Source organism: Myxocyprinus asiaticus, chromosome 5 (genome assembly GCF_019703515.2).
Source record: "Myxocyprinus asiaticus isolate MX2 ecotype Aquarium Trade chromosome 5, UBuf_Myxa_2, whole genome shotgun sequence".
NCBI lineage: Eukaryota > Metazoa > Chordata > Actinopteri > Cypriniformes > Catostomidae > Myxocyprinus > Myxocyprinus asiaticus.
This window is the reverse complement of record NC_059348.1, coordinates 56,825,622-56,844,731: the sequence shown is the minus strand read 5'-3', so window position 1 is coordinate 56,844,731 and position 19,110 is coordinate 56,825,622. Positions and strand designations below refer to the sequence as shown.

General features: G+C 38.6%; 1 protein-coding gene across 6 annotated transcripts in view; it reads right to left on the bottom strand.

Annotated features, from left to right (window-relative positions):
- The window catches only part of LOC127441319 (myomegalin-like), a 133,123-nt gene that overhangs the window by 68,519 nt on the left and 45,494 nt on the right, over positions 1-19,110 (bottom strand). For 5 of the 6 annotated variants that reach the window (XM_051698579.1, XM_051698575.1, XM_051698577.1 and 2 more), the window contains 15 exons: positions 14,864-15,001; positions 13,714-13,833; positions 13,080-13,169; positions 12,788-12,988; positions 11,087-11,245; positions 10,509-10,619; positions 9,814-9,951; positions 9,551-9,730; positions 8,634-8,822; positions 7,553-7,741; positions 6,904-6,955; positions 6,719-6,807; positions 5,824-5,892; positions 5,223-5,329; positions 1,820-1,959 (listed from right to left, as the gene is read on the bottom strand). In XM_051698579.1, coding sequence (XP_051554539.1) covers positions 1,820-1,959; positions 5,223-5,329; positions 5,824-5,892; positions 6,719-6,807; positions 6,904-6,955; positions 7,553-7,741; positions 8,634-8,822; positions 9,551-9,730; positions 9,814-9,951; positions 10,509-10,619; positions 11,087-11,245; positions 12,788-12,988; positions 13,080-13,169; positions 13,714-13,833; positions 14,864-15,001 — 1,972 coding nt within the window. The remainder of the gene's footprint in view (positions 1-1,819; positions 1,960-5,222; positions 5,330-5,823; positions 5,893-6,718; positions 6,808-6,903; positions 6,956-7,552; positions 7,742-8,633; positions 8,823-9,550; positions 9,731-9,813; positions 9,952-10,508; positions 10,620-11,086; positions 11,246-12,787; positions 12,989-13,079; positions 13,170-13,713; positions 13,834-14,863; positions 15,002-19,110) is intronic. The other variant, XM_051698576.1, reaches the window with a different exon arrangement.

Genomic DNA, 19,110 nt, shown 5'->3' with positions numbered 1-19,110 from the left:
CACAAAAAGCAAAAATGTGTACCAAAGGGTAAATATCATTCAAGGTTATCATTAATATTGATTATTATCTATCAATCAGTATTGGGTTGATCTATTGACATCTAAATTACGGTTGTGTTTTGACAAAGATTAAATTATTTCATTCCGATTCACAAGCTCTCGATTTGATTGGATTCTAATTTAATTCTGATTAATTTCAGCATATTTCAGTTATAATGTCCATTTTGCTTACGTATGAAAGAAATTATATTTCACCTAAAGCTACTGTACAGGGGACCTTCTAACTTAGTGCATTATGAAACATACATTTTACAAATTGTGTTTTATCATTAGTTTTTCAACATAAATTATGATAAACTTTAGCTTTTTAAAAAATGTACAAATTCCATGTATTCCATCAATAAATGTCTTGAAATTGCACACACACACACACACACACACAGATATATATATATATATATACGTTTATATGTATGTTTATAGTTTACATGCAAAATGGTACTGTCTCTTTAATGCCACGTCCACACAAATTAAGTTTGAAAACTCAGTTTTCACTTTCCTAACTTCATTATTTTCCAAAGTATGTGCTTATGAAGAGGGTTTTCAAAAGTCTCTGTTCTCAGTGCCATTCCAGTGTGAATGAGAGATGTAAACATTACCAAATCAATGTGTTTTCAACCAAAAACCTATTAATGTGTAATAACAGAACAGTTCAGCGAGCGTCACAGAAGTGTTTCGATTGAGTGCACATTAACGAGAGCTTCTTTACCACATCTGTGTTATGTGTGATTAGAATTAAATCAACAACTGACTGTAAAGAACAGAAATGTTATTAAAAGAGACATTATTCAATGACAAATGGATTGTGTTCTCGTCTTTAGACACACATTACACAGAACAACTTTCTCAACACTGAAAGATCTCGCTGCTTAACTTTACATATTAAAAGATTGATCTTGAGATTAAAGAATCGAGATTGGGATCATTCAAATTAAAATCGCAATTGTTTTATAGGTACAACAAAATCTAATTTTTTTCCCACTGGTTGTGAATCACTGATAAACAGAATGACTCACATTAACAGCAACACGAGTGCATGTTTTCAGAATCATATGATGCTGCGAGGGACACGTGCTGTCCATGCAAATATGCAAAGAAAAAATAGCTCAATAATTCTGTCATACAAACAAAAAATATATATATATATATATGAATAAAATTACAGTTGCATGGCCTGTTAAAAATATATTTATGACCGGAACATTTTAAAGTTTGTGTTGAAGTGTATTTCAAAAGCAAAATTGTGATCTGATGACAACAGTTCAAATAGTTCAAATAAGTGACAAAATATCACAATCGTTTCGGCCCAAAGATCTCCACATCAGTGCATCTCGACTCTTCACACGCAGGACTGTATTTAGCCACTGTGGACAGTTAATAAACTCATTATGTATTTCTGTAGGATCAAGCATTCAGCAAATGCACACTAACAGTATATATTATATTTTCATAAAGCAGAGGTGAATGTCTCTTGTGTGAAAAAGACCTCGAGTGTGTGAACATCAAACTCAAAATAATGAATGACAGACAAATCAACATTAATATGAAACGTCATTCACTCGATGAATCGAAATCAACAACAATTCCACCAGAAGAGTAATAGAAATATGAAGAACACAAACGCACACAAGAAATATACAAACAAATGAGAGTTCTTGCTTGTTATGAGTGAATGTTTTTTCATGCTCAGAGCATTTCAACAATCAGTTATTGGTTGATACAGAGTTAGTATGAGCGGGCCAAACGCTGCCGTGCCCACCTCCATAGTCCACCTGTGCCAGCGCTGCCCGGTCCAGTGCCAGCGCCTTCTCTCGGGTCCGTGTCAGGACGTCTTCGAGCTGTTCGCGCAGCACCTGAATCGAGTCCAGTTCAGTGTGTAACGCGCGGGTCTTCTCCACACTAATAGAGTCCAGCGACACAACAGACACGTTAGAAAATCACAATGTCAATTTCTCTGTGAAACAACAAACTGATAAAATCACAGGTTCAAATTTAGTGTTTCTTGCCAAAACAATTCGACATCTTGACATTTTCTTTGTGTTGGAATGAAATGGCACAATTGACCCTTCGCTAAGCCCCACCTTAAAAAAGTGCTTCTGACCTGTGACGTGAACAGAACGGGGGCAGCAGGGGCACAAGCCCCTTTCATTCACAAATCTACAGGTGCCCTTCTGGTCGTCCAGAAAAAAAGTAGAAATTTAAATAATTAAATTAAAACAGTTAAATAAAACCAAATTAAAATCTCATCATAATCTCACAATAACAGTAATAATGTGTTATTATGAGGTTTCTTTGTAAATCACTGGAGGTATTAAAGAAAATTAAGCTTAAGTGCATTTAACAGCACGCGCTCTCCGAACTCTCCGATCAGCACGGTGATTTGACCGTATGTTTGACAGTTTTGTGTACAGTAAATAATCATATTTCATAAGTTATGGAAATTGAACACTTCTAATTTATCAGTAAATTAAGAGTTGTTATAATGCCTGTATGCATCATAAAGTCTTTAAAACAACATCAATTTGGAGCAGTTATTCATTCATTTAATCATTTCTATTTCAGCACAGAACGTCAAAAGTATCCCAAAACATGTTTATATATTATTATTTAAGTGACTCAAGAGCAAGCATACGGTAATTTCCTCATTTATTTTCTGTCTGCAGGGCAGCTAACATGAATAATTCATAATATGTAACTAAACATGTTTACATACTTGGAACTCATTTTTGATGCAACAATAATTTAATACTTTTAAATCCAGAAATGACCTTGCTTGTATTGCTTGTGTTTATTTATGATCATATAGTTAGTATTGTGGCTGTGCAGAAATATAAATGCTAACCAACATGTCAGATAAAATGTCCAGTCTATGTGTCATGAGTATTTTGTTGATTAATGTCTTTTATTTTGAAAAGTTTAGTTCCTGTTCCCTTGTGATGTGATTTCATGTTTTCCCTCCATGTTCATGTGTCATGTTTTCATTGGTTCATTGTTTGATTACTTTGTTATTAGTCTTGTCTTTTCATTGGTTCATTGTTTAATTATCTTGTTAGAGTTCTGTTTATTCATTGGTTTATGTTCTCCCATGTCTTGTATTTAAGCCCTCATGTTTTCCTTTGTCAAGTATTGAATGTGAATGTTGATGTAAGGTTGGTTCAAGTTAAGTCTCGCTTATAGTCAAGTCATGTTATGTCAAGTCCATGTTTTGTTTTTAAGTTAGTGTTTTTTGGATTACTGCACTTTGTAAATAAACTGCACTTGGGTTCTCATCTTCATATCATCGTCTTCATCTTCATCATTGCCAGCAGTGCCAGCAATGTTACACTATGTATTGTGCTGTAAGTTCATCAACAGATTAATACTTGATTATTTACTGTATTTCCGACATCACATGACACACCTGCAGTGTAGACTGCTTTATTAATTATAATGAGAGCGGTCGCATCGTTTTCAGTGATAGAAATGTAACACGTCTCTAATACAATACTGCCATAACTGAAGGAGCTGTCTGATTCAGCCAAAGCCAGTTTAGATTTTGTTTAAACTAATAGATTTTCAGAAAAATACCATGGTATTACCATTTTAGGACATGTGGGCTGCCCATTGAAAACCATGATGAGGTCAGAATGGAAGCAGCAGAGATGAAATGATAAAGTGAGACTGCAGAGATGAGAGAAGATTAGAGCCCTATCACAAAGACACTATGCTGTTACCAGGGTAATACCATAGTACTGAATGATTATATTTCATGATACTGTCATAGTACTCCAAGATACTTCCAAAAATACCATGGTTTTACTATGACACATGTCAAAAACATGGGATTATCACAGACCATGTCAGAAAAGTGTAAAATATGGTGCTTTTTTTGTAAGGAATATAACAGATTAGGCTATTATCTGTCAAAAAGGAAATAATGGAAAAAATGATGTTTATAATAAAAGAAAAATGCTTAAATACTCAAAAAGCAAATTAGTTAAGTATATAAGTATTACTCTTTAAATAAATAAAATAAAAATCAGTGCCCTTTTTTTATCCTTTCGCCCCATCCCAGCTGAGGTCTGTGCACACCACTGTTCCTGACCAATCAGTCTTAGCAACTGTTGCCAGGTCGCCATTACTCTGACACGTGTTTGCTATATTCCAATGAGAACCTATGAAAGTAATGTGTGTTTGAGTACTTTTAAGCAGGATTTTATCAAAATAATCCAAAAAATGTCAAACACGTTGTTGCCGGATCATTTATAATAGTGGCACGAGTTCCCCAGACAGGATGCACACAGTGTTTTTCTTTCTTTTTAAAAAGAATCTTTAAATCTGGAGAAGAGTATGTTATGTATTAAACTGTGTCAGTGCTCAATCCCAAATGAACACAACATCTGCAGCGACACATTTACTCCAAGATAAATTAAAGCTAATAACTGAATGTTAATTCATTTATGTATTGATTCAAGTCATAGTAAAAGCGATCAACATGAGTGTGTTATGAGATGTTATAAACAGCTCTGTTCACTTACACTAATGTTATTAGATGTGTAATTGCTATTAAATGAAGTGACTGTAATAGTTTGTCTTGATTCTGATTCACCGTCTCCACAGTTGTTAATCACATTACTGTGTAATTTAACAATTTATTTTACAAAACCCTTCAGATAAATATGCATTAAATGTCACTCTTCATACCAGCTCACATAAAAATATGATTCATATTGTTAATGTTACTATTTTGCCAAAAACTGCGTTTACGACTATCTCGCATTCATTTCAATGGGGAGTTCTGCAGAGCTTGTCAGAGCGAGCAACCGTAACCAAGGGGGGCGGAGTTTAGCAAAGGGTCAATTGGATCAAGTTTTATATGATGCTACACAATTCAACATTCCATGCACTTAATACTCAGAAAAGAAAATTCTGTCATCATTGTTTCAAACCTGCATGACTTTGCTCCGTGGAACACAAGAGAGAAAATTTAAACAAATGCACTGGTTTTAATTCCCATGTAATAACAATGAATGACGTCCATAAAACACAATAAATGCACTAAAATACATAAAAGTAGTCCCTATGACCCATGCATCATATTCTACATATTTCTCTACAGATGAAAGTCATACAGGGTTGGAACGACATGAAGGTGAGTGAGTAATGACAGAGATCTGACTGACCCGTCTGTCTGACTGTTGATGTGTCTGAGGTTCTCATACAGTTTCTTCTCAGATCTCAGAGCTTCATTCAGTGTCTGCTGCTCAACCACCAGCTGCTGCAGAACACACTGACACACACACACCGGACTGAGCAATTACACACTCAAGATCCATGCTCAAATGTTGATTACTGATTCACTTGCATGTGAGAGAAAGATTTTTAGAATCATGGAATCGTTTCCCTCTCATATCACAGTCTAACGTTTACAGAATGGGGTAAAATTTGAACACTTGCTGAAGCCCACCGGATTTACACTTTCTAAAAGCAGAAACATGAACAGAAAATATATCAGCACAGAACAGCTTTAAGTATTAAAAGAGAGCTAAACTGAACAATAAAACAATCAATAATCAATATCTGTCACAATCAGCGGTACTCATCTAATGTTAATAGTGTGTGTGCTGTGCAGCTGTTTCACGTCATAGCTGATACTATATTGTGTCTGACACTATCACACTGTGTTGACCAATCAGCATCCAGGACTGTTACTACACACTTTATAATCTTCATTATTACACACACCTGTGCATGCGAGTTTATGAATTTCACATGTTGTTGTACCTGCTGATCTGTGCTCGAGGTGCCGTCACATCCTGCAGACAGTGCAGATCGCAACTCTGAAAGCTCCCGCTACACACACACACACACACATTTTGGTGCAGCTATCATTATGAGGACTCTCCATAGACATAATGATTTTTATACTGTACAAACTACGACACTAGGAATGTCCTCAAACCACATTTATAGCATAATACCCTTGTAATTACCAGTTTATAACCTAAAAAATCCTCATAAACCACTTAAACCTGCTCACACACACACACACACACACACACACATACACACACTCTGTCTCACACACACACACACATACACACACTCTCTCTCACACACAAACACATACACACACACACACACTCTCACACACACACTCTCTCTCACACACACACATACACACACTCTCTCTCACACACACACATACACACACACTCTCTCTCACATACACACACACTCTCTCTCACACACACACACATACACACACACTCTCTTTCACACACACACATACACACACACTCTCTCTCACACACACACATACGCACACTCTCTCTCTCACACATACACATACGCGCACTCTCTCTCTCTCTCACACACACACACACACAAACACATACACACACTCTGTCACACACACACACAGACACATATTTTTGCTCTAAAAGTGAACTTTGCTTTTACGGGTCACATCTCATGTGAACTGAAAAACTGAAGAGCAACACATGGTCATCCAGTGCTGAAATCTGCTAAATGATGCCATCATACAGTTTAACATTTTTGGTTCCTTCATACCTTTTATTTATCAGTATAGCACGCAACCCTAAAGTGTGTGTGTGTGTGAGCGTGCATGTGTGTGCGTTTGTTTGCGTGTGCATATGTGTGTGTTTGTGTGTGTTACCTCAGTCTCTCTGTGTTTGATGAGGGTCAGCTGTAGTTCATCTCTGATGGCTTGTATCTCAGGATCACCTGAGCTGTTTGTAAACACACCTGCTCACCATAAACACACACACACACACACACATACACTCAGCATGAACAGAATCAATCAGATTAAACTGATGAAATGTGAGATGTGACACTCACTCAGTGCTGGTGTGGAGGTGAACGTGGCATCAGTCTGACCCTGCAGTAACTCCTGCACAGACACGCAACACTTTACATTTCACTTTACAAACTGCATTTACCTACAAACATTTTCCATCAGTAGTTCTAATGTAAAATAACATGTGTCCTGACCGTTACACAACACAGTCTGTTTCCAGTGAATGTCTGTCAACACAATCACAGCCAATCACAATATATTTCATGTTTAATATACATATAGAGCTGGATTTTGGACCAATGAGATTTCACAGTGGGCGGAACTATCTAGCAAAACACCATAAAACTAGAATCAATAAAACGTCCTTTTGATAAATGAAAGGTTCAATAGATGAACAAGTCGAAAGGTAACGGCTAACTCTAATTGTAAGCAGAATAAAAAGTACTCTCCCTGAACACTGAGCAGTACGTACTTACTGAACACACTTCACTGGAAATGAGCGGTCAAATTCAGTACATTGCATTGTGGGATACAGTACGCTCTGTTGTGTACTTTTAGCAAATGTTTTTTGTAGGTCATTCTGGTATTTCATGCATACTGTGAACGGAATACACACTATATACTGCAGAACCATTAAGAGTCGTACGGCAGTGTGCGTGTGTGTTCGTGTGTGTGTGTGTGTGTTGTCACCTGTATGAAATTGTCTTTCTCTTTCAGCAGACTCTGAAGTTTCTGCAGCTCTCTCTCTCTCTCTCGGTCTCTCTCTCTCTCCCTGTTCACTTCATTCAGTTCTTGTTCCCGTGACGACAGCTGCCGGCGCAACTCCTGCAACTGACCCGAACGCTCTGATATGACTCGCCCCAACCTCTCGCCATAATCCTGAGAGAGAGGTAACCAGGAAGTTATGTGTGGACAAACTGAGGATAAAATGTGCCGCTGATGTTGTTTATTTGCACACGATGAGATTTTAAAAGCTGATTCACTAAATTACACAAATCAGGTGAAGGTGCAGACGTTACTGTGACTGTACAACATCAGTGACCATCTAAACACCTCAATCAATGCTTTAAAACACAGCGCATGTCTATTTACAGTATATGCCCGATTATAACGCTCATCTCCATCGTGTGATCAATCAATAGATAATATATATAAATGTCTTTTTACCGGCTGTATTCTTCTGGCAGTACTATCGGCAGCAGACAAAAGCACTGACAGTGAATAAACTGCAATCTATAGTTAGACTCATTTATATATAAAGAAGGCATGTTTGCACTGAAAATAATGCCAGTGACTTAATTTAAATGCGCTATTCCAGCTAATTGAGCATCTGGTTAAACTTGGTTGCAGGTGGTTAGTGAATAAAGGCCTGTGTATACTTCGTTTTTGTGCATTCCGGATCAGATTGAGGCCGTTTGACAGAGTTGCCTTTCATAGTAAACTCTTCTGACTGCGAGTGAATACAAACACGTTCGACGCATGTGCAATACGACTGCTTTGTGATACTCTTTTATTACAGTCAACAGCAGGCACATATGGCAACAATGCGCACAGACAAGAACTGTCCGTGTGTGGAGAAATTCTGGGGCGCGCACGGAATATGCTGATGACGAAATTTGCATCACGTATCCTGTGCGCGTTCCGATCAGCAACAAGGACAACCGAAGTATACTTTGGCCTTAAGATGCTGAAATACTGTGGCACCAAATTTCCTCCTCAAAGTATTACTGATGATTAATATACATCATATGTGTGACATCATCAGCTGTACCTGAGTGTATTGATCTCTGGCGCTGATGGTGTCGAGCAGTTGGTTCAGCTGTGTGTAGTGCTCCTGTGTCTGTCTGCTGCGCTCTGACATCACTTCCTCAAACAGACGCTCTTTCACAGACAGATGAGACTGAAGCTGCTGCAAGACATCAGCGGACGACACCTGACCGATCAACACTGACCTCAACTCCTACACAAAACACACAACACACACAGACTGAAGTTGACAGGTTCGTGACACACACATCAAAGTCAAACCTCTTTTAGCAGCGTTAACTGGCCACGAAATGTCCACTTAGACAGGAAGAGCTGTCAGACTGACGTAAAAGCAATCAGTCACAGCTTGTTTTGTTTTTATGTGATGTTTGAGGGTGGGGTTATCTCAGTTATATTATACCATGATAATAGACAGGTGTGGAAAAAAAATCACTGAAATAATGATGTGGCAATCTCTAAGAGCAACTGCACAGAAAACAAATGGTGGGAAATGTGTGAGTCAAAGTGCAGCACAAAAAGGAGTTAAAAATGCTAGCTTGCAGTTCTGCACGTAGCTTTATGTGAAACTAACGCGCCTCAAACAAAACTGAATATCTTTAAAAGATTTGATGTCTCTAACCTGACAGACAGATTCAATGATTATTTCATCCTCAGAAGTGCTTGCTGTATCAACCCAGAACGACACAGTTTCCAGACGGACTGATGAAAAGGTCGAGCATGCTTTATCTCTCGTCAGATCAGCCAATCAGATTACAGTTTAAAGGTATGAGCAAGTGTTTTCCAGTGATTTGTGTGAAATATGCACAAGACAGTCAGTGCACAGTCTGAACAGGTGTTTGGAGATGGTGTCTGTGTTTTTGTGTAGCGTTAGTGTAATCTGTTATGAAGTGTGTGTGTGTGTGTGTGTGTGTGTGTGTTTACCTCTGTCTGTTTGTTGAGTGTGTGTAGAGTTGTCTGTAGCTGGTTAATGATGTCATCTCTCTCTCGTACAGCGTGTGCGTGTTTGTCGTCACTCTGCTCTTTCAAACACTCGAGTCTCCGACACGCTTCCTGCATCCTCTCCAAATCCAGCTGCTTACTGGACACCACAGCATCCAAACTCTACACACACACACACGTTAGTGTGTATAATCACAGATTAGCGCACAGTTTGTTTGTGTATTGTGGCTCATGATGACACACACCGTGATGGTCTCCTCATTGTTGTTGAGGATGCAGCGCAGTCTCTCGAGATCTCGCTCTTTTTCACGGAGCACCAACTGCAGCTGACGCACCTCAGAGTCTTTCTCCTCCAGACAGTAGAACTTCTCATCGATCGAGCGCTAAACACACACACACAAACACACAGATTTATGTCTTAATGTAAGTGTATTCTGCAGGATCAGAGTCCTAATCTTCCATCCTCTTAGAAAGTGAAATGTGACATAAAACATCACAATAACAGTCAATCAGAACATATTTGATGTTTTATGCACCGTTAAGAGGAACTGGAATTTGGACCACTGCGATTTCACTGTGGGCGGGGCTGCAAGAAATAGATACCAATTGATCAATAAAGTCCTGACGTGTGATGCTGTTAAAGCTCATGGCTGGATAGGACGAAACTTTCTGGCGCTTGCAACGCCAATCTCACGGGCTCATTCCCAGAAAACACCTGTGCTGATGAATGTTTATCCTGAATGCACTTGAAATCACTTTAGATAGAAGCATCTGCCGAATGATTAAATGTTACAAGGTTTAGTGCTTGATACTGTATGACATTCAGTCAGGTTAGGACGCATGCAGCCCCGTTGATGATCATGACTACACAGATCACTCACTCAGTGATGACACGTGTTTATATCAATATCTGAAAGTGCTTCGAGTTTCTCACACATACCTCCAGTGCTCTGTCTCTATCTTTAATGCGACTCCTCAGCGTGTCCAGTAATGCGTCTCTCTCTCGGGGTTCACTCGAGTTGGACGGGGGCTCCAGCAGTTCTGAATACTCCTGACACAACAAACACAAAACACCTTTCAGTATGTTTTCTTCTGCAGTATGACACGGTCAATAGAGAAACATCAATGTACAGTAGATGTGCAGCTGTTCCTGAATGAAATTTCAGTGTTTGTGCAGCAGCAGCAGAATAGTGTTAAAGTTTTACTTAAGTTCAGGTTTAATCTTTAGTTCTGTGTGACCACAAAGTCTTTACAAAGATGTTAAATAGACGCAAGAAATACAAGATCAATCGCAGTTCAGTATGAAAACAAATGCAAGAAAGAAATATGCAAATATTACAATGGGAGATTTTTAAACTTTAATCTTAAATTTCTTAAATTTACTGAAATCAGAGAGCACACCCGAGACAGAAATGATCCAAACTGAGTTTGTCTGTTAAAGGGATTGAGCTGAATTCATGGCAGGAACGGAGAGGAATAAAGTACCATAATGAGTGTGTGTGTGTGTGTGTGTGTGACCTGTATGAGTGTGTCTTTGTGTTGCAATCTCTGCTGCAGCTGTGAGATGGTTTTATCTCTGTTTGTGATCTCTGCACGTGAGTCCGTCTCATGATCTCGCAGCTCACACACTTTCACCTGCAGCGCCGACCGCAGCTGCTCAAGCGCCTTACACAGATCCTGTGAACACACACACACACTCACACACATTTAATTTTAATGAGTGTTTACATGTATAACAAACACTGTTATCATAACAATCAAAAATCAGCTCATTACAAAAACTCATTATCTCAGCTTAATATACAGTAATTTTTTTATTTATCACACATATACAGTGAAATTCTTTTTTTCACATATCCCAGCTAAGCTGGGGTCAGAGTGCAGGATCAGCCATGATACAGCACCCCTGGAGCAGATGGGGTCAAGGGCCTTGCTCAAGGGCCCAACAGTGGCATCTTGGCAGTGCTGGGGCTTGAACCCCTGACCTTCTGATCAGTAACCCAGAGCCTTAACCACTGAGCCACCACTGCCCCTGCCCTACAGTCAGCTGTAAATGAACCATTCTTAGATTGATTTCATAAAACCTTGTAAACACTGTGTCTGTGGTGCTATAAAAATATTAGAGCATGTCAACCGGCCGACACACACAACTTTCACTCAATTAATGGTGTGAGTTTGGGGCGGGACTTTCTGTTTTCAAGAGATTTTGAATTATTGAGTTTTCCTCTCATATTCTTGACCTTCTGTAAAGCTGCTTTGATACGATGTGTACTGTGAAAAGCGCTATACAAATGAAAAAATCTGACTGGGGTTAGTTTTTTTAGGGTTTGGGTTAAAGGTCGTTTTTTAGGTAGTTTCAGCAAGTAACCACTGTGCAGTAAAGGACTAAAGATGACCTTAGAGAACATATGTATGTGTCTCGCATCTCTACATGGGAGGAAGAGTAGTCTCAATACTACTGTGATTTTTTAACACACACGAGTATGCTGACTGCCATTCAGGAGTAAGAATGGTCACTGCATCTTTATGTTCACTCTCCTGATCTTCAACAGTATTCTGGTGTCCATCATTACTCTCAGTATCACTGCCTCCATCTCCCTACATTACATTACTATTCATTTCTTCCTCATCATCTTCCTCACTGCACTCTCTCTCTCTCACTACTTGAAGAACCTGAAGGTGTGGCTCTCTAAAAAAAGAAAGCAGAACCATTTTCCATGTGATTTTGTGTTTTCTGTGAGTGACCACCATGTTTTGTCCATGTGACAATCTATTTTGCATAAATGCATAGTGGTTACTGTTCAAAACCACCACATTTTACCTAATAATATTAATGTATAATTTGATAATTATTTTTTACAAATTCTCATTCAATAAAACGTACAGGATTGTGTAAAACAAATGCCCAGGTTGAAGTGGCAGGCAGAATTTGAGGAACACCAGCATCAACCATGAGGACCCAACTTTGCAGAGAAACTACAGCTATTACATCACTTCCTGTGTGCTACTTTCTTTTTCTTACACTAAACAACAACAAATAGTTTCACAAAATAGAAACATTCCTACTTTAAACTCTAATGCAAAACTATAAATGAAAAAAGAAGAGGTGGTTTCGCACAGTAACCACTGCGCCTGCAAGGGTTAATACTGAATTAATGTGCAAGTGTGTGAAGTGTGTGTGATATGTGTGTGATATGTGTGTGTGTTTTGTGGTCTGACCTGGTTGTGTTTGTGTGTGTTCTCTCTCTGCTGCAGCGCGTCATTCAGGTCGTCCTGCAGTCGGTCTCGCGAGCGCGTCACATCCTCCATGTGTCTCTGTGTCAGTCTGTGAGCACGTCGACTCGCTTCCAACTCCAGCTGACACGACAACAGAGAACTCTGCGAAGACATGAGTGACGAGTCCACAGCAACACCTGCAGCCTACACACACACACACACACACACACACACGTTACAAGACATAGTGTCATTCAGACAGCAAATGTGTGTGTGTGTGTGTGTGTGCACTCACCTGTATGTGTTGTGGCTGGTTGTGTGTCATTTCTCTGAGTTTATGCAGTGTGCTATTCTGATCCTCAATCACATGATACAACTCCTGTGTCTATAACACACACACACACGCACTTAGTGACATTTAAGAGATTGTGTTGATGGTAAGGTGTGTGTTTGAGTACACGTGTGTGTGTGTGTGTGTGTGTGTGTTTGACTACACATGTGTGTGTGTGTGTGTGTGTGTATGACTACACATGTGTGTGTTTGACTACACGTGTGTGTGTTTGACTACACGTGTGTGTGTGTGTGTGTGTGTTTGTTTGAGTACACGTGTGTGTGTGTGTGTGTGTGTGTTTGACTACACGTGTGTGTGTGTGTGTGTTTGACTACACATGTGTGTGTTTGTGTGTGTTTGACTACACGTGTGTTTGACTACACGTGTGTGTGTGTGTGTGTGTGTGTGTTTAGGGGTAGGGGTAGGGTTAGGGGATAGAATCTATAGATCATACTGTATAAAAATCATTATGTCTATGGAGAGTCCTCATAATGATAGCTGCACCAACATGTGTGTGTGTGTGTGTGTGTGTGTGTTTAACTACACGTGTGTGTGTGTGTGTGTGTGTGTGTGTGTGTGTGTGTGTGTGTTAGAGCACCTCAGTGTGTTTAGTGTTGAGGTCATCTGTGAGGTTCTGGATGGTTCTTTCTTGGTTCTGAGCAGCTTGTCTGATGGACCGAAGCTCCGTTTCCATCTCACACACCTTCACCTGCAGCTCCTGAACAACAAACACACACACACATTGAGCTTAAAGACAATGACATGTTTAATACTTGCTTCGGATTTAGTAGTTTGAGATCAAGTTAAGTTCATTTGGGAAAAGTGCATGAGACAGGTTCAGTTTGGTTACTAGATGAAAGATCCTTCATCGCTGACACACAGCTCACGAGTCGTCACATACTTCCTTCAGTTTTAATTGTAGTGGAAGTTGTTAAACTGTGTAATTTCAAACAGAACTGAAATAATAATCACTGTTTCACACAGTCTTCTCAAACACTCCCCCGTCTTCCATTGGTTGGACAGTTAGACAGTTAGTTACTGATAGTTGACTCATTAAACTGGGATGGGAGGAACTATTTTAACATTGAATAAATGACACACTTCAGCTTTAAAAGAATGTTCCGGCTTCAATACTAGTCCAGTTTTAATCAACAGCATCTGTATCATGAGGTCCATTACCACCAGAAATTATTTCAACTCAGTTTGTAAAAACAAAAGAGAAACAGGGTTCCCACTATTTTTGATCAATGCATTTCCAGGATTTTTCCAAGACCTTTCCAGGCGTTTGTAATAACCAGATACAGATTTCTAAACATCTTTATTATTCAGACCGAATCATTATCACTGATTTGTTTATTGAACTACTTCAACTAACTGTGACTCAAAAGAATGATTCCGAAAAACTGAATATTCATTCCATGACTGTACAGATTTGATTTATTTTCCCAGGCCTGGAAAACACCTTTTTAAAATTCCCTGATATTTCCAGGTTTTCCAGAACAATAGTTCTAAATAAACCAAATAAATTTTACAGCTCAAATAACATTTTTCTCAATTCATGCAAGTGATTTAACAAAAATACAAGCTCTGTTTGTCATCTTTGATACGTTTACTCCAGAGACATACACTGTAAGTGTTTAACAGTACACACTTTTTCTTCTTGGTTTTCACAAACTGAGGGACATCACACACTTGAAACAAACTGGCGACAGATATTTTGCTGGTAAATCATAGAAATGTCCTTGTACCTGGTTGCTGGCTTCACTCTTATGAATCTTGTTCTGCAGCGTCTGCACCTGCAGCTGCGCTTTCTGCAGTTCACTGACGCACTGAGCGGCTGCGCATTCATACTGCTGCATCTGCGACTGCTGCTCCTCCACCAGACTCTGAAACACACACACACACACACACACACATGCAGTATAAAGGCGTCGTCTGATCTTTGTGCAGGTGTATCTGTGTGTATGACATCAGTGTTTTCTTATGGTCTGCAAGATTTCTTTACAATTGTGAGTTTTTATGGCAGGAATAATGACTCGACCGCTCCTGTCCAACACAAACATCTGTTCATCTGAACACAATCACATACAAGCCCACTAACCCTACTGTATACATACAACAATAAACGTTTCAATCAGCAGTATGCTTCATTATTGTCACATGACCTCAATATAATGAATATCTAACTCATTGAGCGCTGTCCAGTCATCTCAATAAATAATGTTATTTTTCCTTTTTAATTGAATTTTGCATACATTTTTTTATAAAATAATAAACTTCAATTCTGTCAATCTGATCAAATAATTGGTAAAAAAAAAAAAAAAAGAATAATTTTACTGCCGCTTCATTCAACACACTAGCATTGACGTTCGAGCGAAGTGCATTGTGGGTTCAGTATTGTGCTGCAGTCTGATGTGTTGTATTCTGCACATTTTGCCAAGAGGACATTACAGTGCACAGTATTCAGAGTATACAAGTATGGTAGTATGTATTTCAGACCACAGAGACAGTCAGTATCAGCAGCGGCCTGATGGGAAAGATCAAGCGACACACGTTTATTCATTCATTTGAGCTGTTACACACGTGATGATAAACATTAGGATACACAAATATAGAAATCTCTGGACAATACTGATAGCCAATAAAGTTACACAGCTATATTCTTTAATCTGTTTTAAAACAGGAAGTGTATATCTAGAATTATTCATGCTTAAGTACAATCAATCAGACATGAAACATTTCATTGAACGACTGAAAAGACGTGAAAGAACCGGCATAGAAAGAGTTTACTAAAAAACATTTCTGATATTCTCTGCTTCAAATATCAGCTGATTCAGACCGATACCGATAAATTAAAAATGTTAATATCGGCCGACACAGACACAGTCTGAGCATGTTTACATAAATGTTGTGAAGCACAGATTAATAAGATCATGTAAATGTCTTAAACGGTTTTCCTTTTATCAGAGTTAGGTCAAAAACGGTTTACTGTAAGCAAAAAACAATCGACACAGGTAGACTTACCCTAACCCATTGCAAGTGTTGTGCACATGACTGTTTAAGTTTTGACATTAATAGCAGAGAATAACCCGATGATTACAAATCTCACGTAAATGCCGTTTTCTTGTGCTGCTGCATAATTTGGTATTCAAATATTTAAGGTCATAAAAAACTAATACGCTTATATTCTATGAGAAAGAGACGCTGTGAAATCTTTTTTTTTTTTAATCATTAAGGTTGCATGACCTTAAAAAAAAAAACACGTTTCTAAATATATCCAAAACAAGCTTATATCATGTCCTGTGTTTTTTGTTGTTGTTGAAAATATTTAAACAATCAATGTGTGAAAACAAAAAAGTATATAATGAAAGCATTTAAACTCATGCAAAGTGAAGAAAAAGAAACCGCTAATAAAGTAAACTGATGCAATTCATGTACAGGGCGAATATAAACATAACTACTATATGCCGAGTGTTTATATTGTATCTCATGATTTTGTTGAGAAAAACAAGCATATCCACATGCTCAGTAAACTATACTCATTTATACACACCAGTTTAATTGATCGAATGTCTTTTACCTCCGCGTATATGTGCTCGTACATTGGGGGAATACCGGAGATTTACGTGCGGGGAAACCCCACTATTGCAGCGCAACAGAGAGTTAAGAAAACAAACACAACAACAAATGTGGAATATCTATAAATAAAGCTAAACAACGGAAAGTAAAATAGCAAAGTCTTTCTTGGATGCCATATTTGTTGTTTACAGACGCTTCGCTGGGATTACGTTGCTACGGGGATGCTGCTTTCTGACGAGCAGCACGTATACGGGAGTAAAGAGTACACCACTTATACAATATATTTAACAGGGACCCAGTAAGCCACATTCTCACAATAACCCGCTTTTTGGTGTCCATCTAAATGTACTGACAGGACGGTCTGCTCATCAGATGTGATCAACTTGTGTCCACACTCAACAGCGCCACCCAGTGCATTCTGTTATAACTGACAGTTTTAGTTTGTGTGTTCAGGATTTAACATACATCTCACTGTATATATGGCCAGCAAAGCAAAACTTTGTGAAATTCAAATAGTATTTTTATTGCAGGACGAATACTCGAGTATTCAGCTACTTGTGCACATCCCTAATGTAAACCCATATCACTCAACATGAACATAAATTAATTTCATTCGAGTGTCCTTGTTTTTGAAATCGTTCAGTAAATGGCCTGAATCTGGTTTGACATGATGCTGTACTGTGTCACATGACTGCATCTGTCTTCACAATCATTCTGCAGCATCTGAAGTCCTTTAACAGTAATGAATAGAGGTCAGACGTGTGTGTGTGTGTGTGTGTGTGTGTGTGTGTTCTGCCTTCAGGGCTTCAAGAGATATCTAGGCCAATGGTGGTGCCACCATGTTTTCCATGTTAACCTATTTAACTGAGTGTCATCTTCAGCTTTGGGTAAAACGGGGAGAATTCAGCGAGAATCACAGCGAGACACAAAAAGCCTCATTGAACTGATGATGGTACGACTGTAACAGCGGCTTCATTCACTTCCTCTCTCTGAAGATATTGAGCAGCCACAGTTTTAAGGGTTTAAAATGAATGAAGAAGCTTGTATTGATTCATATTTACCTCCAATTTAAAGTAAAACAGCATGTGCTAAACCCTGATGTTGTTTCTGTATGACTTTCTTCTGTGGAACACTAAAGGAGAATTTTGAAGAATCTTTATGCAGCTCTTTTCCATACAACAGTTCGAAGTGACCAATGTCTGTCAAGCTCCAAACTCACCTAAAAGCACCATAAAAGTAACCCATAAAACCTGTGTGCTATATTCTTCTGAAAATCTAAAGGCGGTTTTATAGGTGACGCGGTGGGCAGCAGGCTTTGCTTGCGATCTTGCTGCTTCTCGTTTATACAGGCATTTTCAAGCAGTGCGACATGCGCCAGTAGAAGTGCAATAATGCTTCAGTTCAGATACTGCGTTTCTATGAGGCGATTACTGTAAATATTGTATTAGTTTTCATGTAAGTGATTGCATTTAAATAAAATGCCACTTATTTTTTCATAAAATGCTTTATAACTATTAATACTGTAATAAGCTACTTTATATTAATGTAAAATTATAAAATATTTTTATTGGCAAACTAGTATAGAATAAATAATATCACATCAATAATTAAAATAGGAGGGCTATAAATGAACATTCAAAATTCACAAAACACTCTGCCAATAACCCACTTGGGCAATTATATATTCTGTTTATCTAAAGTTGATGTTTCAGAAGAGAAAATTAAAGTATGCGGTCCATGGACCGTTTGTATACATCGCACAGTCGTCTATCTTCTAAACATAAGCTATTCATGTTTCTATTTTCACCTGGTATAACGACAGCTTTCCATGTTTTGGAATGTTTTGGCTGTTTTCCTCTTTATGTCTACAAACATTTAAAGAAACGCTATGTCAGGAAATTGTTTTTGACTTCGCAAAAGCTAAATATTGTTTGATTGGTTGTGAATAAACTCAGCTCTGATTGGTCAAATATTTTATTTTGCGTAGTGTGCAGCACAAACAGTCATGCACAACAAAGCGGCAGGATTCTCGTAAACGAGCTTGGAAAGTGGCGCCACTTCAACTGCCGCCTCCGTTTTGCCACCTGCCGCCTCTCTCTCAAATGTATAGGGAACGCATGGTGACCGCGTCCCGTGTAAATCGCCTTAATACTACAGCCATCCGGATAGAGAAGAGCTGAAAAAGACCTGTGTGAAGATACTTCAAAAATTTCTCCTTTTATGTTCCACTAGAAATATAGGTTTGGAACAACACGAGGGTGAGTAAATGATGACAGAATGTTCATTTGTGGGTAAACTGTCCCTTTAAGCTACATTAGCTCTGACATTTCTGACAGTAAAACTCAATATTTAATCACAAACATGAGAAAAGTGTGCCACACTCTCGGTCATGAGACATTAACAGGCGTGTGTGATC